General features: G+C 36.9%; 2 protein-coding genes across 3 annotated transcripts; one reads left to right on the top strand and one right to left on the bottom strand.

Annotated features, from left to right (window-relative positions):
• Positions 1 to 486: 486 nt before the first annotated feature.
• LOC126810830 (coiled-coil domain-containing protein 137) lies at positions 487 to 7320 on the bottom strand. The gene is made up of 7 exons (XM_050536131.2): positions 7165 to 7320; positions 6135 to 6224; positions 5270 to 5609; positions 5002 to 5075; positions 4478 to 4563; positions 1219 to 1307; positions 487 to 766 (listed from the first exon to the last, which is right to left on the bottom strand). The coding sequence occupies exons 1-7, from the start codon at positions 7257 to 7259 to the stop codon at positions 554 to 556; spliced, it is 987 nt and encodes a 328-aa protein (XP_050392088.1). The 5' UTR covers positions 7260 to 7320; the 3' UTR covers positions 487 to 553.
• Positions 7321 to 10042: 2722 nt separating this feature from the next.
• LOC126810831 (IQ domain-containing protein K) lies at positions 10043 to 17812 on the top strand. 2 transcript variants are annotated; one of them, XM_056098591.1, is made up of 7 exons: positions 10043 to 10295; positions 12765 to 12842; positions 13800 to 13897; positions 14153 to 14205; positions 14950 to 15027; positions 17213 to 17297; positions 17493 to 17812. In XM_056098591.1, exons 1-7 carry the CDS (start codon positions 10241 to 10243, stop codon positions 17706 to 17708), a joined length of 663 nt encoding a protein of 220 aa, XP_055954566.1. In that variant the 5' UTR covers positions 10043 to 10240; the 3' UTR covers positions 17709 to 17812. The 2 variants fall into 2 exon arrangements, with proteins under 2 accessions (XP_055954566.1, XP_050392089.1); XM_050536132.2 differs by having other exon boundaries at positions 10046 to 10295; positions 12765 to 13013.
• Positions 17813 to 24496: the final 6684 nt, after the last annotated feature.

Genomic DNA, 24496 nt, shown 5'->3' on the forward strand with positions numbered 1-24496 from the left:
TGATGATCAAGGATAGGTCGAAAAATCAACCGATTTGCTGCTCAACTTTCATTCAGGATTAAATCATGAAATGGGTAATCAAGACTATGTTTTATTTCATACCGACTTTAGTAATGATGATCAAGGATAGGTCGAAAAATCAATCGCTAAATTCTTGGTTTATAGTGGATCAATTTGACTGAAACTTTTAGCAAATTCCCTTTACATTAGCTAGTTTTTAACTATTATAGTGAGAACTGCCAGCTCTTTATCTAATCTCCCATAATGTATCTTTAATTAGGAGAGTTATTGAGTCCCAAAAAGTGTGATGGATGGACAGTCCCATTTCAATAATCCCCTGCTTTCTTCGAAAGGTGGGGGACAAAAATATGTAACGATAATATTCTAAAAATAAACATGATGTCAGGAGGCATCATATGTCCTGAAAAATGTCTTTTAGTTTCGACACTTATTCGAAGAAGAGTAGTAGATATAAATAAAATCAGACACCATTTCATTCCCTTTAATATATCTATATAAACACTGTACACATGTAGTTCCATCACACATTATATCAGTTTGTCTTTTTTTGTTTGGCATCTCTTATTTTTCTGTACACATCAATAACTCTTTCACGTTCACTGTCTAATATTACTTGTTGTGCTGGTGACATTAATTTCCGTTTTAATGTTTGTCCAACTTTCCGTGATCCAGATGATTTCTGATTATCATTATTCACCTTGTTTGAAATTAAAATATCTTTCAGAATTAGTGACTTGGCACCAGGCTGAAAAAAATAAATAATATATACATGTATATATAATAATTATCTTATACATAATATTTGGGTACAACCATGCTTCGAAATAAATTACACCATTATAAATACCTTAATCAATAGTTTATTTGACGATTTGGAGTAGAAACTAATTAACTCTTTTATGTTTCTCATACACGTAGAGATGAATCAGTATGAGAAAGTACGTCAGTGATGCTAGATAGAGGGCCCAGCAAGGAATGGTGTCTAGTTGTTTTATGGGACATAAAACCAAGGCCCTGTGTACACGTTGCCATTATGTAAAAGAACCCATAAAATATTGGATTTCAATGAAGAGTTAGTTGAAATGCTGTTATTTGAGCAAAATTTTCCTCTTAACACACTATAAAAGGAACAAGAAATATTAGACGGTAATCTGATCTTCGCCCTTTATTTATACATAAGTTGTAAGGAAATGTTACCTTTCTACCACCTTCCTCTCTGTTAGCTTTCCGGGGTAAAGCAGATAGTGAAGGTGGTGCATGTACTATTTCCCCAAATTCTACACGATCTGCAACATAATATAATAATTACAAGATTGATGGTTTTGAAAGTTGAGTCATACACGATAAATAACAAGAGCATCGCTAACGCAGCAATATACGTCCACATTCCTGTTTTGTTTGATATGGTCCAGTTTGCATTGAGGGTCTGTGAAATAAAACTGGGTTGTAGGACTGCTATCAGTTTAACACTTCGTTCACATTAACAGAACACAATTTTTATTTTAAAACAATCGATGTCTTTATTCTAAAAGCATGGCGTTTCGAATAGGTATGCAAAGTTTCAAAAGGATCTGTTAAGAATTGCGGTCTGTAGGCAAAACACAAGACACACAAACATTAGGCGTGGCTCTGTCCCAAGGGGTCGAGCATGCACCAAAAATAATAATAGAGGTCGGCCTTAGGATTAAGGAATAAGTATAAATAGTAGCCTTAGGCTATAAGGAATAAGTATAAAAAAGTTTTCAAGATGATCGATTAAGAAATGCGGTCTGCAAGTGACACACAGACATAAAAAAAGAAAATGGGCGTAGCTCTGCCCCTGGGGGTTGGGTATTCACCACAAATAATAGGGATGTTCCTTAGGACAGAAGGAATATGTATGCTAGGTTTCAAGGTGATACGATAAAAAAATGCGATCTGTAGATGACAAACAAATAAATAAATATAATGGATGGGTGTGGCTATGCCCCTGGCGGTCGGGCATGCACCAAAAACAATAGGGATCATCGTTAGGGTATAAGCAATTCATATGAAATTTTTTCAAGACGATTAAGAATTGTGGCCTGTAGGTGACACACAGACAGAAAAAGAAAAGAAAATGGGCGTGGCTCTGCCCCTGGGGGTAAAAAAAACAATAGGGATCATCGTTAGGGTATAAGCAATTCATATGAAAAAATTTCAAGACGATTGATTAAGAATTGTGGCCTGTAGGCGACACACAGACATAAAAAAGAAAATAGCCGTGGCTTTGCCCCTGGGGGTTGGGCATGCACCCAAAACGATAGGGATGTTCCTTAGGGTACAAAGAATAAGTATGCAAAGTTTCAAGATGATACGTTAAGAAATGTGGCCTGTAGACGACAAACAAACAAATACAAAAAATGGGCGTGGCTCTGCCCCGGGGAGGCGAGCATGCACCAAAAACAATAGGGATCATCCTTAGGGTATAAGGAATAAGTATGTAAAGTTGATACGTTAAGAAATGTGGTCTGTAGATGACAAACAAATAAATAAATATAAGGAATGGGCGTGGTTCTGCCCCTGGGGGTCAGGCATGCGTGGCTCTGCCCCTGGGGGTAAAAAAAACAATAGGGATCATCGTTAGGGTATAAGCAATTCATATGAAAAAATTTCAAGACGATTGATTAAGAATTGTGGCCTGTAGGCGACACACAGACATAAAAAAGAAAATAGCCGTGGCTTTGCCCCTGGGGGTTGGGCATGCACCCAAAACGATAGGGATGTTCCTTAGGGTACAAAGAATAAGTATGCAAAGTTTCAAGATGATACGTTAAGAAATGTGGCCTGTAGACGACAAACAAACAAATACAAAAAATGGGCGTGGCTCTGCCCCGGGGAGGCGAGCATGCACCAAAAACAATAGGGATCATCCTTAGGGTATAAGGAATAAGTATGTAAAGTTGATACGTTAAGAAATGTGGTCTGTAGATGACAAACAAATAAATAAATATAAGGAATGGGCGTGGTTCTGCCCCTGGGGGTCAGGCATGCGTGGCTCTGCCCCTGGGGGTAAAAAAACAATAGGGATCATCGTTAGGGTATAAGCAATTCATATGAAAAAATTTCAAGACGATTGATTAAGAATTGTGGCCTCTAGGCGACACACAGACATATAAAAGAAAATGGGCGTGGCTTTGCCCCTGGGGGTTGGGCATGCACCCAAAACGATAGGGATGTTCCTTATGGTACAAAGAATAAGTATGCATAGTTTCAAGATGATACGTTAAGAAATGTGGTCTGTAGATGACAAACAAATAAATAAATATAAGGAATGGGCGTGGCTCTGCCCCTGGGGGTCGGGCATGCACCAAAAACAATAGGGATCATACTTAGGGTATAAGCAATTCATATGAAAAATTTTCAAGACGATTGATTAAGAATTGTGGCCTATAGGCGACACACAGACATACAAAGAAAAGAAAATGGGCGTGGCTCTGCCCCTTGGGGTCGGGCATGCACCCCAAACGATAGGGATGTTCCTTAGGGTACAAAGAATAAGTATGCATAGTTTCAAGATGATACGTTAAGAAATGTGGCCTGTAGACGACAAAAAAACAAATACAAAAAATGGGTGTGGCTCTGCCCCTGGGGGTCGGGCATGCACCAAAAACAATAGGGATCATCCTTAGGGTATAAGGAATAAGTATGTAAAGTTTGAAGATGATCACTTAAGAATTGTGGCATGTAGGCGACACACAGACACACATACACACACACAGACAGGGGCGACGGCAATATACGTCCACATTATGAATGTGGACGTATAAAAATCATAAAAACTAACTAAATGTTCATGAAAATTATATTAATGTTTCTGGTTGTCATTTGATGGATCTTTCATCCGTTGCGAACTACAATATTATGAAAGTTGACTCTCTACGAGGAATATCCAACCGAAAATATATCAAATTTGTACAGTATTTACAAAAATATGAATTGAGTATTTGTCAACATTCAGCTTCCGCTGAAGATGAAATACAGGATATTGTCTACAAGCCAGTGCTACCTATGATGTTTACTGAAATTTTTGGATGGGACTCTTTTCTGATTTAATCCAAAACAGTACATTAATTACCTTTGTAATTTTAATTTTGTTTTCTTAATTAAATGATAATCAATTTGAGTATATTTAGCGTTGATTATTATCCGAAAAATACAAATGACAATAGTTTTTAATTTGTGCAGATTTGAGTTCAAGTGGAACACCTTGGCCAACTGAAGTTTGTTCCTAATTAAGCACAAGAACATATTTTAATTACTATACAAATAATATATACAGTACATGTACATATTGCTACCAAATTTCAGTCATGTATTCTACAGTAACAACTTGATGACAATGGTCTAAAATATTTTTTTCTAGATGGTCTCATTGTTAATCATTGATAATAAGAATCGCAATAAATTATAACTTAGAACTACATGTATATTCTACCTTCAAATGTTTTAAAATCTTGATACCCATCAATTAATTTTTCCTCTTTTTTCAGCATTTTCTTCTCTTTCTTTTGGGCTTCTCTTCTGTAATAACGAAATTCAATAATTTATACTAGGATACATGGAAAAACCATCCCAAGAAAAGAATTAGGAACTGCCAAACCAACCCTTGTAGTGAAGCCTCTATAATTCCTGATATTTATACGCCTACATGTTATGTGATCTTATACACTCTGTCATTCATTATCTCCATTTTGAGTGTTTTCCCCACAATAGATTCCAAGTTATAGATCTAGACTAATACCAATGTTAAATTCTTCACCAATTTTCACAAAATGTTCAGGAATAAGGAGTATTGGGTAAAACTGATGCCCATCTTCCAACCATTGGAACTGGCTGGAGTATTTTATTCACCACATAAAATCTAATAGGCTCTGTTCTGACTACAAATTTAAATTATCAAGACCAAGACCAGAGCTTGAATAGTAGGCCTATATCCGTTTATTTTTTTTCTGTTCCTACCGTCTCTTCTTTTCACTTGGTTTCTTTTCTTTTTTTAACTTGTATTCTCCATCTTCTGTTTCTACAACCTCAGCCTACAAATTAAAAGCAGAACATATACTATAATGAACACATCACTAATCATACAAAATTTATAATAAAGAGTTGCTTACAAGGTATTTTTTACAGAAGTGTTAGTGCCCATATATTGTCTACAAGTACAATTGGTGGCAGCCTTAGATTTTAATTGATGAATAATATTTACAAAGGCATAAATTTAATGACTTACATCCCATTTATCTGCCAGTTTTGCCATTAACATTGCCTTTTTTGACTCTTCATTCAGTCTATGTAAAAATCGTTTGTCAGACTCTCCTGGTCGTTGCACAAACATGTTACTTTTGGATTCTTCTACTTCTAATTGAGGAACATCACGAATCTGTTTATGTTTATTTTCTTCACATATAACTGAATTTTTTAGTTTATTTTTATTCTTATTTTTTTGCTTTTGCCTCTTTCTCCCTTTTTTCACTTGTTCAGTTTGTTTCATCAGCTCTAAAACTTCTAAGGCTTTTCTTGGGATCTCTTGCTCCAGTGATGTTGGCTTTTGATCCTTGCCTGCAAACAACCTAATACAAATATTTAAATAAAAAAATTATATCCCAAATTAAATCAATTCAAGATATATTGCTTTTTCACTATCCAATATCTTTCAAATGCATTTAGAAATAAAGTAGACCTGCTGATAAGAACACAATAAAGCCAAGGCAATTTAATGATACTCTTGTTTCACCACATCTATTATTATGCATCTGTACTTTCTTCTGTTTATTATAAGAATTCTCTGGCCTACCGGTATTTGCTTATGTACTGTTTAAACAACATATAGTAACCGAATTGAAAAGCGATTATATAATGGACCGGTGTCCGGTACTGTGCTTCAATTGGAGCTACGTTTCTACAAGCATACTGATACCTTCAGAAAGAACAAAAATATACACCAATATGTATACAATCATAACATTAGTGAAACATCTTAATTAATGAGAATAGCCGAATTTTTGATCCAATTTATAATTAGTTTATGCTTGAACATGATAAGAGAATGATTGCAGAACGGCTTTCTATAGAACTGTTGTGATTATCCTACTCACATATCTTTTCTTTCACCATGGTAAAATGGATCAACTGACTTCAGTTTTTTGTGCTTTATACTCTTCAGCGGTTTCCCAATTCTTGGAGCACTGTGAATAAATAACATTAAAATATTAATAATGATAATTCAAATATCCATAGTATACTGGAATCAGTTTAACCTTGGAGTTCTTATACTTAGAACATGTTTTATATGTTTCAGCTCATATTGTTTATCAATTTTGTTACTAATTTGAACACAATATTTTAATTTAACCAAATCAACCCAACCCAATCAAACGTCTAAATTCAGAATATCTGCAATATTCTGATTATGTTCAACTTCTTTAAGCTGGAGCCTTAGTATACATCTAGATCAGTTTGGAATCAATCAGCCAATTCATGGATTCTCTTGCTATTTCTTACATTACATAGGCCTAGATATGTAAATTGCCTTTAAAATTTCTGGTGTGGACGTAAGTCTTTATCATCAAACTGGTACTTTTGACAATAAGCAGGATTTCTAAACAATCAAGTAGACCTGCACATGGACATGAACCGTAACTCAAACTCTCTGACATTCTATATTCAGCATTTTTCTATATGAATTTTGTATCTGAAAATTCTGTATTAGATCTGTAGTTACTTTAGTAACGGATTCTTATCGGCTTCACTCTGTAGTGTGGAAAGGTTGGAATATTGCAATGTCTGTTTACATACATGGGTAGAGATACACCAAGTACAGTACCTAATCTCTTGACCCTCCATCCATAGCCTTTACTCTATAGAATGTCTCAAACACATCAGAATATCTCAACGTTTTAGTGAGGTTCCTGTAGCTAAACTTGGTACAGTGTGGCATAAAGAAAGTTCCCCCATGTCATTAGAATCTACTGGAAATCAATATTCCACACAATTGAAAAGAAGAGGTTAGGATTTTTCCCTTTAAAAATATCAATTCAATTTAACTGAAAAACAAGCATAAATCTGCACCAGTCTTCACTGACTTCAGTTTAACACTGGGCACCGGGGCCTACAGAATCTACATACTTTTTTACATTCTTTTGTGACTCCCTTAATTTTCTTCTGAACTGATCAAATTTCTTGTTTTTCCGCCTTCTCTGGGTATTTGAAATCTTGGACATTATGCAAACGCAATCGCTACAAATATTTTGAACACATGTGAGGTATTCCCCAATACCATGCAACAGGGGGCGCAATTTAATTTGCGTCACTTCCGGGGAATCCCTGTCATTATCGACAAGGAAAGAAACAAACACACGTTGAGAACTGTCGTCATGCTTATCAGGAAGAACATCGTGGAGGTTTGTATCTTATTTGATTAATTAGGAGGTGAACGTGTGCTATTTCATCTACATTTGGAAATCCAATCAGATTTAACGAGATCCGAGCTGAATAATTTTAGAAACAATCACAAATTCAAGAAAGGACAAATCGAAGGGCATCATCATCATCATTTTGCCTCATCGATTGTTGATACATATTATGGCATCATAATTGTGCTAATAATTGAATATTAAACATACATTATGCAAGAGCCTATTGCAGGCCTTTCTTTAGGTCTGAAATGTTTTCTAAATTATTAATTAGACATTAATTAACTAATCCAGGCCATAATCAACTCTCGATGTCAAACCTTCAAAGGCAAAGGCTTATATCTTCGCTTGCAATAGAGTAATTTGAATGAAATTTTCAAATTATTCATTTTACATTATCAATTTTCGCACTATTACAACAAGAATGGCTAGCCCTTTATCTAAATCTTACATAATGTATCTTTAACTTGTTATAGGTGGCTATTCTTATTCTTGCATTTGGGCTCAAAATTGTTGTCTTTCGATGTCATGTGTGTTATACTGGATAGCAAATTTAATCTATGAGGGGCCTACTCATAAATATATAGTTGTCAGCTCATTTGGCTTTAAGCAATACAAGCTATTGGCACAAGGGTATTTTCACTCGCCTATAAGTATCTGTGAGGTAAAAAGTCCTGTCACTGACTGGCATGACTGAAAATGACATCAAAAGGGAAACCCGTAAAATCTCCTATAGGCAGGAGTAGTTACAGTTGCTTTCATTAGTTTCCTTAGCTGTGTAATTCCAGGACATAACAGCAACATGTAACTATAAATTTTCCCTTTTCTCAGACATCACTCCATAGGATAATTCTTTTTTTAATATTGAGACATTATGCAATATTTCTATAATGAAATCATTTCTTTCTTTTTTAGTTGAGGTAATGGTCAAGTTAGCTGTAGTAAAGCAGAAACGATTTATATGGCTGCAAAAATACCTGGTTTGATAACCACAAGCAAAACTATTGCTAAAGGCATTACATTACATGTAAACACATGTTATGGAGTTCAGTATACAGGTTCCTATGTTTCTTTGAAGCCAATAAAATATTATTCGGCATCAGTTCCAATACTTAATAATGAGAAACTGAGGCATGATGAAGACACTACTAGTGATGACGAGAATAGTAAAACTGAGGTCAAAATGGTGATCGGTGAAGATGTCAAATTGAAAAGTGCCACTTACACTACAAACATAGTTCCAGGAAAAGGTCCCCCACCAGAACCCCCTGTAGAATGCTGTATGAGTGGTTGCTCAAATTGTGTATGGATTACTTATGCTGAAGAATTAAGAGATTATTATAGTGATGGAGGAAAAACTGCTTTGAAAGCATTAGAAAACATCGAAAACCCTTCATTGAGAGCATTTGTAAAATTAGAACTTAATTTGAAATCATGACCACACCCATTTAATTAATTAATTCATGATCAAACAAAATCTCATCAAATTCAGAATGTGTTTTAGTACAGTCCTGAAAGTAAAAAAAAAATGGTGTTCATAAGAATTGTTTTAATTTTTAAGATTACATAATAGGGCTTATCTACTCTGTAATTACTAATTATATATGATTTGATATCTACTGTATTAACCTGTTTACTACGAAAGCCACATGATTAATACACAATGATACAGAGGAAGCAGCATTAAGATCTCTTTCAGGGATGCAACCAGTCAAACACTGATAATTATGGTACAACTTTTCTTGAATAAATCAAAATATTTTGCCAGTAATCCCAGTTTCTGATAGTTGATCAGATAAAAAATGCATTCACCAGTAATTTATTAAAGTTTTTCCCAATTCTTTAAATGTGTTAAATATCAGGATATGTATGACATGTTGTTTGATATTATTGCAGATTGTAGATACATATATGGAATTATAGATTTAATTATTTTAACCCATACTAATTAAATTATGAAAGTTATGTTTATGTTTGAATTATTAAAGTCTTATGTTTTCTTACCGGTGTTAAAGCTAGTCTTCATATGTAAAAAGTAGGCTATACCTTTATTTATAATGCATTTTCTTTTATAAAATACTCAGGAAAAGTATTTTATTGTTTTCAAATGTTGATCTGTGATATTGAAATGAGAAGTTACTTACAATCTTATTTTTGTCTCACCAAGAGGGTTAAACGCTAACCTAGCCTTGGTGATGATGTAGCATAAAATTTTTTAAATTTATGTAGGCTGCAACCTTCATAATGAGTTAATAATTTCAATTCAATAAATTATTGTTCTTAATTTGTATTTGGATTTAATATGTTCCTTTAAACCCCCTCTTTATCCCTGATAAATAGAACCCCACGCCAAATGAAAAGTATTACTGGTCCGGTAGTCTGTGACATTTAGCACAAAAGGGGGTGGGGGGCGGAAACTAGTGGTCCAATGTAATTTAGATCATTGAGTGGACATTAAACCCCATATCTCTTTTTTCACTTAGCTCCAGATTGTTGAGGCAACTGCTTGTGCCTACCTGAGTCTACGTCATACCTGCATTTGTAAAGAGTTACTTCCCTTTAATTTGTCGTAACTAAGGAACTATAATGCATACACTGTGTGGGTTATTTTTATTATTAATTGAGTGACAAGAAAATCGTACGTTAAGTGAGTATACTGATATAAGGAAATATGAAATAGAATATTATCAATTCGTCTAAATCCTAGAAAAGGTTTGCAAACCACTACAGAACTATTTTGTCTTGCACCTCCATTCACTTCCGGTAGCTGCTCGGTCAAAACATCAATAATGTCGGTTATAACAAGAGTTCCCGAACCCAATATATGGGAATTAATTTGCAAAGGTATTTATCAAAATTTCTTTTTTCTTTTACTTTAAAAAAAGAGCAAAATAAACCCTGCATATTTTAGGTTTGATCATTACCCCTGTTTGTCCGTGAACAATACTTGAAACGCTCTCCACTGGGGTAATACTAATAGGCCTCCATAGTCCATGACAAGCCCTTGCCCTTAACTTATTTGGCTTGTTATTATAGACTATAGTATAGTTATCGGTCCAGAGGTCATTACGAAAGGAACAACATGAACAAACGAAAGGAACAACAATTTGTTCATGTTGTTCCTTTCGTAATGATCTCTGGACCGATCAGGGCAATGGCCTAGTATTCAGTCTGTCCTTATTAAGCAACACACTATGAAAAGGTATCACGTCATTTGGGACTCAACATAAACGACATTTGGGACTCAGTTGACGACGTTTGGGACTTGATTGGCGTCAATTGGGACTCAACACAAACAACATTTGGGACTCAATATAAACCACAGTTGGGACTATTTATTTATGAGATATATAGTAACAGCTGTCTTAGTTGTCTTTCGTTTTATTTAGTTGATCGGCGATTGTTGAGACCGCAATTAACACTGCTTTTATCTTTTTTCTTTTATCAAATAGTAAACGAGCTTGATTGACCGACCACTGCTAATGTTTTTCTGTGAAACGGTATGACTGCAATCAACACACGGCCGCCATTCTCGATGATTGACAACTCACGTTTTTCCTCATCCACCAAAGAACCGTTAGGTTTCTTTGAACATACTGTAATAACATTGGGATTATCAGTTAATCAGCTTTAATTATCCCGCTTTGATTGTTGCCATTTCTTATATTTTCCACAAAAAAACTTTGCCTTGTACGCACTAATTTATCAATTGGTATTGCCATCTACGACAAGCATGTCAACGTGCAGCTCACGGATTATCGTTAACAATTTCTAGGGGCTTGTAAAAAAAGATTGCATGTCGTGTAAATATTTATTTTGTTTTTTGTGTAGGTCATTTTCAAATAAATTCATCAGCATATTATTCGTTTTAAATAAATATATAACTTTTATGAGACACGATGATTATCAAAGAACCGTAAGTGCAACTAATGTTTTATCGTTTGGTTGAGCCTTTTACTAACCACGTGTTTCATGTTAATAAATATTTTCTTTCGTGTTTTGAATTGGCCTATTTCTAATAAATTATCCCGAGTCCCAAACGTCGTTAACCCGAGTCCCAAACGACGTATACCAAAGTCCCAAACGTCGTATACCCGAGTCCCAAATGTCGTGGTCATATTTTTTGAGTCCCAAATGACGTGAGTCCCAAATGACATGTAATCTATGAAAATACCACTTTATCCCACCTCTCAAGGCCATTTTGCAGTCCTTATCTTCTATTTTCACCATCATTTATCTTTGTTCGCCAAAACTGTGGCAACAGGGATAATTTCTCGCAACATCTAGTTCATACAACATAGTCATAGTTGGCACAAATTTATGATAATGAAACACAATTTTGAAGTCGAATTTTACGAATCGAAAACATAAACAAAATACATTTGAATAGGTTCGCCATTACAACAGCCATGACAATTCAACAACTATTATTGGTGTCTTTATTAAATTTTGGTGATACTTCCTCAGCCTTCAGCCATTTCACGATATGCTTGTGTTGTAGTTTGTCTTGGGACATACCGGTATTGGAAAATCCATAGGAAAATAGCTCCACTGTGTATTCCATATATTTTCCAAGCCATAGATTTAGACCGAATCTACTACATTATGACTACCCTGGTACGTTACAGAGATCTGTGTCTGTAGGGCAGCAGAAGGGGTCAGTGTATGGCTGGTTATCTATGCACATTTCAAACAACCAGTAATGGGAAATGTATGCATATTTTCAACACAAGGTGAATGTCATTTCCTCCTCAGCTTATTGAGGAACGTACAGTCTATAGAATTCTCTGGACCTTTCACATTTAATAACAATTCACACAATGTTGTTTAAACCAATGTTTGTTAAGTCACTGTGGAGACATATTCTGCGTAGGCTAACCAGCTCTCCATCATACCTTTTGGAAAACATTAACTCTGATTCTAATTGAGGTAGAATGTTCAACCCTGGTGTAGATGTCCGTTATGTGAATGTCTTGACTGTGTTAAGCAGAGTGACAGCCCATTTGATTACTAGATGCTTTTTAAAAAGATAGATGATAGTACAAGACAAGTAATTGTGATGAGTCATTGAGTGTCACCTATTTATTTTTGGATTGAGGCGGGGGACGTCATTGTTGGCTTCGTTTTTCAGAGCTGGTGTGGTGTCGCGATGCCAAGATAATATGGACGTAACAGACAAAATATCTGTTATGATGCATTATGATACAAGCGTGTATTATGATAATTTAACACATTGTTCTACCATATAACTGGTCTTTGCATGGTCATGAGTTCATAAACAACTACTGTATTAATTTTACCATTAATTTTCAGAATATGAATCAAGAAATCCCCCATTTATTGACGAAGAAACCAAATCGGTGAATACAGATTATGAAGACTTTGATCCAAGTAAACATAATCCAGTGTTCTATGGAAAAATGCATGAACGCATTATAACTGATGATGTGATAGATGTTGATGTTTCTATATCTCATCCTGCTTGTGCTGGTTTTGCATTTACTGAAAAGCCACCCTGCCCTCCTACTCCCCCATCTTCTCCTCCACCACCTAAAGATACCTGTTAGTATGTTTAGTAGATTTTATTGATTTTTTTAAAGTTTTTTTTTTTAAGCTATAGTTTCTAATTTATATTTTTAAGTGTTGGATATCTACAAATTAGGTTTTAGATGTTGGATATCTTAGGAATTGTAGTGGATCTCATACTCAAAAGTTCATTATTTTGATTAATAGCTATGTATGAAAAGTTTAAATGTATAAGCTTATTCTTTGTAGTCATTTTGTGTAAAAATTATCTAATGGCTTCCAAAATAGAATCTTCATTTTACTCTAATCTAGATTTAAATTCTCTCAAATCAAATATGCTATCTATATGTTGTAACATACAAATTAGATATATTTATCTTGACTTGGTGAACTTAAGTTCAAATTCTGTGATTACTTATTAATGGTTATGTGAATAGTTACCTCCCTTTAGTCTCCAAAATTATTTTTTATGTTCAAATTAAATAGCCAGTCAATTTGATGACATTGTTTCCCACAAAATTGCAATAAAAAGTAGGTTTATGGCCCTTTCTGTTTTATAATTTGTAGAATAAATGTCTTTTGAGATTTAATTAATAATTCATGGAGGATATAACATTCCGAACTGTTGTGTAAAAAATTGATGTATTCTGTATGGTTATTTATGTATCTTTAATTTAGACTTACAGGTACACATAAAGTTCTTTGTTTAAACTTTAAAACACTATATTATACAAAGAAAGCTTAATTTTCTTTAATGATTCATATTTTCATACGCCCACATTAATTCGGTTTTATTTGCTTGTATTTCTATTTATAATAAAGGTACACCTCGAGAATATCTAGAGCATTATATATTTCCTGTATTATTACCTGCATTAGCTGAAATGTTAAAACAAGCTAAATTAGAAAAATGCTTTGAAGTAAGTCAACTATTCCATCTTGTATGTTAACTTAATACAATATTAAAGTACCATAAAGACAATTGAATAACAAATAAACAATTTTATTATATTCCAACCAACATATATTTATATAAATATACAACATTCATGTAAAATAATGTCACAAAAATAAGCTATATTTAGTAACTGTCTATTACAATAGTATTTGCATAAACTTATTGTTTGCGTATATTGAATCAAACTTTCAGCTGTTATTATTTACATTTTTTCCAGAGAAAAAGAACCAAGTTTAATGCTCTAGATTACATTACAGAATATTTATACAGGTATACAGAATTTAAAGTTTATTTTATTTGAGATAACAAAACAATAAGCTTACTTTGCAAAATTATATTGCAACACCAGTTTATGCATCCTAAAAATACTTAAACACAATACATGTACATGTATATTCTTTTAAAGGAGGCAAGTCGCTAACTCAATATCGTCCACAGACTTCAACGTTGCAGTCGCAACTTTTGGTCAATTTAAATGAACATTGATGTTGTTATCTTACCACGAAAAGATGGGCCTCTAATATCCAATATTTAAGACAGAATGAAAATTTTAAAATTGGCACACGAATGGCGTACCAAAATTCTTTCGAGTGCCATTTGTAATGAAATGAAATGTGGTTTAACGTCCTATGCGACTCGATGAACAAGGCTTAACATGTAAATCAGATTTTATACATTCATATTACATAATGATATGTGTTGCAATCCATTTGTGTCTATTTCTAGATTCCAGATAATAGTGATTTGAGATTTGTGCTGGAAAATAATTCAAATTCATATATTATCTTCAATTCATCGTTTATCTACAAGCATCATCTTGTTATATATTTTCATCCCTCAGTTAAGTTTACTGTTCTCTTGTCCACAACCACCTGTGCATAGCATAAAATAAGAAATAAGTTAATGACTTTGTGACAGGTTAATTTTGATCCCCATTTTCTTCCTTGTTGTTTTGATTTTCTTTAAATAAAAAAATTACTCCTCATTGATAAAAAAATATTTTGATATTTACAGAAATAATAAAAATGTTAGTGGTCGAGAAGATGTTATATTATGGGATATACCATTTGTCAAAGAATGGCTTAAAGACCAGTAAGTAGGCCTACGGGTATTAACTAAGCTTAATGGATAATATTTAGAAAAACTGTCTAGATAGATATTTAAATTGGAAGTATATATTCATCTTAAATCTTGATGGATATAACTTTGTATTCAGACTGAATAAAAATTGGATACTGTTATTCTAATTAGCAATAAATGATTTTATACCAAATTTATTCAGTAGGGTTAAATGGGTATTAGGTAAGATTAGATAAAGAGCTGACAGTTCTTGCTATAATAGTTAAAAACCTGATATAATAGCGATTCAATTTTAGGTTAGCCTTTATTGTCATTAGTCTAGATTATCCATTTTTATGTTAAATCATCCAGCACAAAATGTATTCAAATCTACTAAGTATCACAGGCTAACTAATGGCATTGAGATTTGATTATGGTCTTGATAAGGTAATTAATTTCTAATTAATAGTTTAGATAACATTCAGGGTCTAAAGAAAGACCCGGGGGGGGGGGGGGGGGTTGAATGGCCGAATGGTTAGCACATGCACGTGGTATCATAAGGCCTGTCATTGAGTCAATTGCTGTGGTTTAAATTCCCCGCGTGTTGGTGACAAGTAGTAGGGTCGCCTCTCCAACCTCGTAGGTTTTCTCCGGGTCCTCCCACTGCTAAAGACCCCTACACGCAAGCGCATTATTGAAATAAAATTGAACCATTATGTTAGTCCCAAAATGCCCTAGTTTGTGTCGAGTGGATGTTAAACCCCATTTCTCTCTCCCTTAAAATAGACCTGCAATAGGCAGATTTAGCTCTTACATAATACATGTTTTTTCCTATTGCAGGTCTTTCTTTAGGCTTTATGTAAATTATTAGTTAGACATTTAGTAACATGACAAGACCATAATCAACTCTCGATGCCGTTGTATACTCAAGATTTTAACTAGATCAGAATGGTTGAGCCATTTAATTATTTATTTTAAAAATGGAGAAGCAAGAAGTCTCGACTATACCAGTACCGTGGTTACGATAATAAACAATCAATGCACACATCTTGTTAGAACTCAAGATTTTAACTAGATCAGAATGGTTCGACCATTTAATTATTTATTTTAAAAATGGAGAAGCAAGAAGTCTCGACTATACCAGTACCGTGGTTACGATAATAAACAATCAATGCACACATCTTGTTAGAACTACAAACAGTGTTAACTTGGCTCAGAGTAACATTCCAATATCACCAGCTTATGGAGTGTTTGTGTCTCAACTAATTCGTTACGCGAGAGCTTGTTCATTTTATTCTGATTTTTTAAGTAGATCCAGGCATTTGTCATTTAAGCTTCAACTACAGGGATACTTGCGAACTAAAGTTGTTAAAACCTTTAAAAAGTTTTATGGGCGTCATACTGACTTGATTGGTAAATGTAACATGTCTCTCTCGGCTATTATTCTAGATATATTTAATTGACGTGTATATAATCTCATTAACACTGATCATCACATGCATTATGCATACCGATAGTCTATTGGCCAATCACGCTATTTTACCGAGATTTCGCTTAATAGTTTGGATGCAGCTATGGCGGGTGTGGCGCCGGGCAGGGTAAGCTTACTCTTCCGGACACCTGTTACCACTGTTTGTCGTGTATTTTGTACACGGTGAACAGTCCATATGCTGATTACACTATTTTGCCTTATTACACTATTTTGCCTATACCGTTTTTTTAGGACTTCGAATTTTGTCTAATGGTTTGGATTGTTCATACTTGGTTTTATTTTAATTTGAATGAAATTTTCAATGTGTTAATTTTGCATTATCCATTTTTGAACTATTATAGCAAAAATGGGCAGCTTTGTGTCTAAATCTTACATAATGGATCTTTAATTCAGTAAATTGTAAGATTTTCTCTACTTTACTACTATATAGTTCTAAATTTCGCTGACAGCATACTGCATGTTGTATGTCCATCTTCATTAGTCCCATTTCAAGTGATTTTGAATGTGTCACATAAACAGTCATATATCGAATTTGTGTGGAATTGGCATATAGCAAAAATTTATATAATCCCACTGGCTTCATGCATATATCATTTTAATGAAAACATTTTATGTGCTCTTTAACATAGAAATAATAATTTAATTTTATCGTGATAGCGTATTTGTCTAATTTTCTGTACCTAAAGAATAAATATTGATTTAATTCAAGGACATGTAATTTTTCAGTCCCAGACCACCATTACCATTATCTTTAATATGGACAGAGGAAGAAGCAGCATTAATTATACAGTCATATTGGAGGGGATATAAGGTATTTATTGTCATGGGAGCCAAAATTGTTGAAGGGGAGGGGAGTTCTGATCTTAAAAGTATCAATCTACATGTATACAGAAAACCCCATTGGTATAATTTCTTTGAGACAATATTGGGATTTTTCAAATTTGATATTGTTTTGATCTACATGTATATAAGATATTGTTTATAATACAAATATTGCTCTGTTTAGACAAGATGTGATCCTGAAATTCAAGAGCTGCGACTTTGGCAAAAGGAATGGCGCGAAGAGAACAGGGGCTATGACAAGAAAGTAAATGAATTCTGGGAGTCAAAAATGCCTGACAATGAGAACACATCAGTAGAAAGTGAAGAAAAAGAAGATGATCAAGACGTTAAAGTTGAAGATGAAACTATGTCAAGTTCTCCACAGACTGAAGCAGTATAATTAATAAAGGATTAAAATCAAAGTAATGTTTTGAGAACATTGATATTAAACGATACAAATTATGATCTTTATGTATATATGTATAATAAATATTTTTATTTATATACCTTTTGTCTTTTGTATATCAGATCTAATTATGCTAGAAGGAACATATCCTTTTTAAGTCATAAATGGCCCAAATGTCACAAAGGTTTAAAAATCAAATACATGTTTTGACTTGAATGTGTCATTTTAATCATGTTATGGCTTATGCTTTTTTTTTAATGACTCACATAAGACTAAGTTATGAATAACACTACTTGATTTGGGCTTTAAATTATATTTGTACTAGCAGGTAGCCGTGGTCATAACTCCGAAACCGGAAGTGGTAGACTAACGCCACCTGGCCTATGTTACTCCCCGGTCCGGGCTACCCCTATATCCCAAATTTCAGACTCGGGGTAGACCTAGTGTAGCCGCCAACCCCGAACAGACCGGCTTCGCTCGGGGGTCATAACTCCGAAACCGGAAGTGGTAGACTAACGCCACCTGGCCTATATTACTTCCCGGTCCGAGCTACCCCTATACCCCAAATTTCAGACTCGGTGCAGACCTAGTGTAGCCGCCAACCCCGAACAGACCGGCTTCGCTCGGGTGTCATAACGGCGAAACCGGAAGTGGTAGACTAACGCCACCTGGTCTATGTTACTCCCCGGTCCGAACTACCCCTATACCCCAAATTTCAGACTCGGCAGATGTAGCAGCCAACCCCGAACAGTCTAATTTCGCTCGGGGGTCATAACTCCGAAACCGGAAGTGGTAGACTAACGCCACCTGGCCTATGTTACTCCCCGGTCCGAGCTACCCCTATACCCCAAATTTCAGAATCGGGGTAGACCTAGTGTAGCCGCCAACCCCGAACAGACCGGCTTCGCTCTGGGGTCATAACTCCGAAACCGGAAGTGGTAGACTAACGCCACCTGGCCTATATTACTCCCCGGTCCGAGCTACCCCTATACCCCAAATTTCAGACTCGGGGCAGACCTAGTGTAGCCGCCAACCCGAACAGACCTGCTTCGCTCGGGGGTCATAACGCCGAAACCGGAAGTGGTCGACTAACGCCACCTGGTCTGTGTTACTCCCCGGTCCGAACTACCCCTATACCCCAAATTTCAGACTCGGGGCAGATGTAGCAGCCAACCCCGAACAGTCTGACTTCGCTCGGGGGTCATAACTCCGAAACCGGAAGTGGTAAACTAACGCCACCTGGCCTATGTTACTCCCCGGTCCAAGCTACCCATATACCCCAAATTTCAGACTCGGGGCAGACCTAGTGTAGCCGCCAACCCCGAACAGACCGGCTTCGCTCGGGGGTCATAACTCCGAAACCGGAAGTGGTAGACTAACGCCACCTGGCCTATGTTACTCCCCGGTCCGAGCTACCCCTATACCCCAAATTTCAGACTCGGGGCAGACCTAGTGTAGCCGCCAACCCCGAACAGACAGACAGACAAACGACAGTCACAAATATATATACTATTCAAAAAAAGTAGGGGATATTTGATTTTGGGGGCATAATACTAAAATATGCAAATGACTACGAAAAAAGTCACTATAGAACCTAACAGAAGAAACATTTCCAGTTACATGTGACGCCCAAACGCACCAATAGCTACCGCATGGAATGCAGGTGATGCTTGGGATCATCATGGGGGTCCAACCCAAGATTTGCACGACTCTGACTTTGAATGTTACAGTCATTGTGGCATTGAATTCCAGGGTGGAAACATCAGTTTAATTGTTTTAGTGACCAGAAAACAAATTTTGATATGCGTCGGCTTACCCAAAATGAAAGGTTACGTGCCCTTGGCATGCTACAGATCGGCACAACACAGGCGGTTGTGGCGCGGACGATGAATGTTTCTCAGTCTGTCATAAGCAGGCTATGGTCCAGATACCGTGATACACAATCTGTACAGGACAGACCACGCTCAGGTCGACCAAGGGCGACAACTCAAGCCCAGGATCGATTTATCCGTACCTTGGCCTTGAGAAATCGTGTCATCACAGCAAATCAGATCAGCGCTCGTCTTCAAACAGACACTGGTGTGAGAGTGAGTGGCCAGACGATTCGGAATCGACTGCATAGGGGTCACCTTCGCGCCCGACGTCCTCGCGTGATCCCTTGTTTGAGAGATCATCACATTCAGGCAGGACGTCGTTGGTGTAGGGATCGTCAACACTGGGATAATCGACGCTGGAGCAATGTGATGTTTTCAGATGAGTCAAGGTTCACTGTTGATTTTTTGGATAGACGTAGGAGGGTGTGGCGTCGTCGAAACGAGCGCTTCCAAGACGTTAACGTCATCAGACATGATCGATTTGGGGGTGGTTCTGTTATGGTGTGGGGAGGCATCACTGTTGCTGGAAGAACGGCTTTACATGTTGTTGCAGGGCGTGTTACAGGCCAGTACTACCGGGACAACATCTTGGCAGTCCATGTTGTGCCGTTCGCACGACGTCATGGCCGCCGTTTCATCTTCCAGGATGACAACGCAAGATGTCACAGGGCCAGGATCGTTACAAGTTACCTCCAACAACAGAACATCACCACATTACCTTGGCCAGCACTGAGTCCCGACCTCTCCCCCACCGAGCATGTCTGGGACATGCTTGGACAGAGGTTACGTCAACGCCAACAACGTCCTGCCAATGTCCAAGAACTTGCTGCTGCGTTGCAACAGGAATGGGACAATCTGGACCAAAATGACCTTAGACGTCTCATTAGGAGTATGCCACGTCGGATCAATGCTTGTTTGGCAAACAGAGGAGGATTTACCCGTTACTGACTTGGTTGTGATGCTGTGGTAACTTTGCTGTTTGACCCCGGGTATCATTTTACCCTTATAATGGTCAGTCTGTGCCTTACTTAGTCTAACGATCATTTGGAATAAATCGATGAATGTGAACTTCATTTCATTTTGTCATTTGTTTCTTCGTCAGTTTCATCAGGTGACTTTAATAACACTTAAAAATCAAATATCCCCTACTTTTTTTGAATAGTATATATAGATATATATATATACTTGTGCAATCGTTTGTAATGTGAACATTGTTGGTTAATATTTGGTTCTTGAACAAGAAAAAAAAACCTAAAACAAACTTGATTTTTGTTTATTTCATCAATATAATACATTTATAGGATTAACAAAAAACCTGTTTATTTCGATAAACCAGCAATATAAACATATACTATTAACTAACAATGTTTGTAGTTCAGCCCCGTTAGCTTGCAGTAGGAATACATCATGGTTGATGTGCGATAGGCATTAACAGCAAATCGGTTTAATCCAGGCGTATAATGGACTCTGCCATGCTAAGTATTAACAATCAACCTACACAGGTAACCGATAAATAAAGTTGTTTAATTCCCTATAAATGAGCGGGTTTTTGTTCGGTATTATGGATTTTATGGTCAAAATTCTGGTTCTATATAGCATAGCTGTGTCCTACTTGCTGAAGATATTGATCTTGGATTTATTAAGTAGAATTTCTATGACCAAAAAATCAATTCATTTGTTTATCCATATTGATTAATTACATTATGCACGCAACTTTTTGAAATTATATTACATATTATCTTTATTGAGTGGTTGGGTATAATAACAGCGACGTACATATTGATATGATCTTAAGCAATATCATTTCTGTGAATAACGGTATGGATATCTGGAAAACAAATTAATGAACTTTCACTAACCACTTAAAAGTATAAGTGGATTTTCCAGGTAAAATATCCGCCATAGTACATAGTTTCCGATGAAACAAGCCAGATAGGGTTGTAAAAATCCACTAGCCCGATGCCACCAAAAATAACTTACGGGCTAGTCTTGGACTAGTGCCCTTTCACTGGTTTGTGAATTAAACTAGCGACGATATAGATAAATAAACTGTAAAACATCCGACATTTATTTCTCCAATTCCAAGGAAAACTGAACCATGACGATAGATTTTCTGTAGTAAAACGTAGAGCCGTGGACAGGGGCGACCGACTGATGCACATACCCCTAGTACGAGTTTTCTAGGGGCCACGTGCAGTAGCGGATCTAGACGCTGGGATTAGGGGGAGGGGGGGGGGGTGAGGGCGGTTCCAAATCTAGGGCGCCATCCACAATCCCACTCCACAATGAATGTCAACAAAATACTGGTAGAACATAGATAGAATTTGTAAAATTACATAGTTGTTCGCCGATCGTTGTCTCGCCGGAAAGCAGTTTCATTTATGTTGACATAAAGTTTATGTCATACTAGCAGGATACCCAGCTTCGCTCGGGGGTCATAACTCCGAAACCGGAAGTGGTAAACTAACGCCACCTGGCCTATGTTACTCCCCGGTCCGAGCTACCCCTATACCCCAAATTTCAGACTCGGGGCAGACCTAGTGTAGCCACCAACCCCGAATAGACCGGCTTCGCTCGGGGTCATAACTCCGAAACCGGAAGTGGTAGACTAACGCCACCTGGCCTATGTTACTCCCCGGTCCGAGCTACCCCTATACACCAAATTTCAGACTCGGGGCAGATAGTGTAGCCGCCTACCCTGAACAGACAGACTTCGCTCGGGGGTCATAACTCCGAAACCGGAAGTGGTAGACTAACGCCACCTAGCCTATGTTACTCCCCGGTCCGAGCTTCCCCTATACCCCAAATTTCAGAGTCGGGGCAGACCTAGTGTAGCCACCTACCCCGAACAGACAGACTTCGCTCGGGGGTCATAACTCCGAAACCGGAAGTGGTAGACTAACGCCACCTGGCCTATGTTACTCCCCGGTTCGAGCTACCCCTATACCCCAAATTTCAGAGTCGGGGCAGACCTTGTGTAGCCGCCAACCCCGAACAGACCGGCTTCGCTCGTGAATATGACACGACAACAGAGGAGTGAGAGAATGATGTTATAATGGAATCGAGCGCCGCCGGCGCGAAAAAAATTCAGATATGTAACAGAGCTTTTAATTTTTTGGTCCTGGGCCTGAAAATTTTAGTCAATGTCATGGCAAATGGAACCAAATCTCGTTAACGAGAGGATAAGAAATGGGACAGAATCTTGAGGCATATCTGTCAATTTCGCCTGTTTTGTGAGAGTAGAAATAACAATTCTACAGTCTGTCGACCCACTCACTAGTGGTAGTACTAACATGGTGATTTACTGTAACAATAGTAATGAGATGGTATAAGACAGAGGAGTTGAAGAATGGTGACATAATGGAATTGAGCGCCGATATGTAACTGAGCTTTTAATTTTTGAGGACTGGGCCTGAGGGCACTTTATCTCAATGGGGCACTTACTTGGTCTCTGAAATGCCCTGGACTTTGGGGCGAGATTTTGTAGAATTCTGGTGGTCAGAAAACACAACATGAGTAAAATATGTTTGAATTTCTCCTGGGATTGAATATGCAACAAGTAAAAATTCTTAAGTGCAACAGATCGCCTTAAAATTTCATAATTTAAAGATTTTTAACGTATTTCTGAAACAACTATACTTCCGGTAACTTCTGTTCGACTAATATTATTCGTATGACAATCAAGAATATTATTTTGAAATATCAAAATCTTCGTAATAAGCTCTCTCAATTTCTTAGACCAACATACCCATAACAGGGTGTTTTTTTTCAAGCATGACAAGCTGACTAGGTTATTTTATACTATACCGTTGCAATTTAGGTGCACGGATTCACACAAAATTATTCCCTTCTATTTTGGCATTGTTTGTTTAATTCATTGATTCATTTAGTCTGAGACCGACTGCGGTGAGCACTCTTTTTGAGACCGACTATTTTTTTTTTACCATGGGGGGAAAACATTTCTTAGAACAACATACAACAGAATAAGAATGCAAAACATTTTTTCAGACATGACAAGCATACATGGTTATTTTATACTATAGTTCTGTGTGACGTATGCATAATTTTGAGACCGACTGCGGTGACTGCACTTATTTTGAGACCGACTATTTTTCTCCCTGGGGGAAATTTTGAGACCGACTGCGGTGACTGCACTTATTTTGAGACCGACTATTTTTCTCCCTGGGGGAAATTTTGTTCTTAGACCAACATACTCACAACAGAATAAGAGCGAAACACAACATTTTTTCAAACATGATAAGTTTTGCGTGAGTAGCGTGAAGTATGCAGTGAACATTTATTTTGATACCGACTGCCAGTGGCGGCGCCAGCCGTCGGTGATTGGGGGGGGGGGAGGGGCAAAGCTTGGGCAAAGTCCAAGGTTAAGGGGGCAAAAGCAAAAGTTTCAACTAGGGGTAGGGGGCCTCCCCCAGAAAATTTTGAAAAACAGGTTGCCGGAAATGCAGCCTGGCAGTATTTCAGGCAGTGATCGATGAGGTAAAGTGTCAAACGAACGGACTTGCGAATCACGACGAATCCCACTCACGAACGTCAAAGTAGGGAGTCCTCCCCCAGAAAATTTTGAAAAATAGACTGCCGGAAATGCTGTCTTACAGTATTCTGTCAGTCACCGATCGTGGAGACAAATAGATCTGCCCAGATACCGTTCGTCGCCTGATCACTAGTTTATCCGACTAGAGAACAAAATGTCATCCCGTTGAAATTGCCCCGCCACTCTTACGCAAATAATATGAGGACTGACTGAAAAGTTCTAAGCCTATCTGTAAGACCTGTACAAAGTCGATGGTTTCCATTTTTCTACATAGTCCCCTTCGAGGTGTACACACTTTTGCCAACGATGTTGGGAGGCCTGGGTGCCACTCTTTAAAATGTCGTTCACAACTTGCA

Source organism: Patella vulgata, chromosome 2 (assembly GCF_932274485.2).
Source record: "Patella vulgata chromosome 2, xgPatVulg1.2, whole genome shotgun sequence".
Lineage (NCBI taxonomy): Eukaryota > Metazoa > Mollusca > Gastropoda > Patellidae > Patella > Patella vulgata.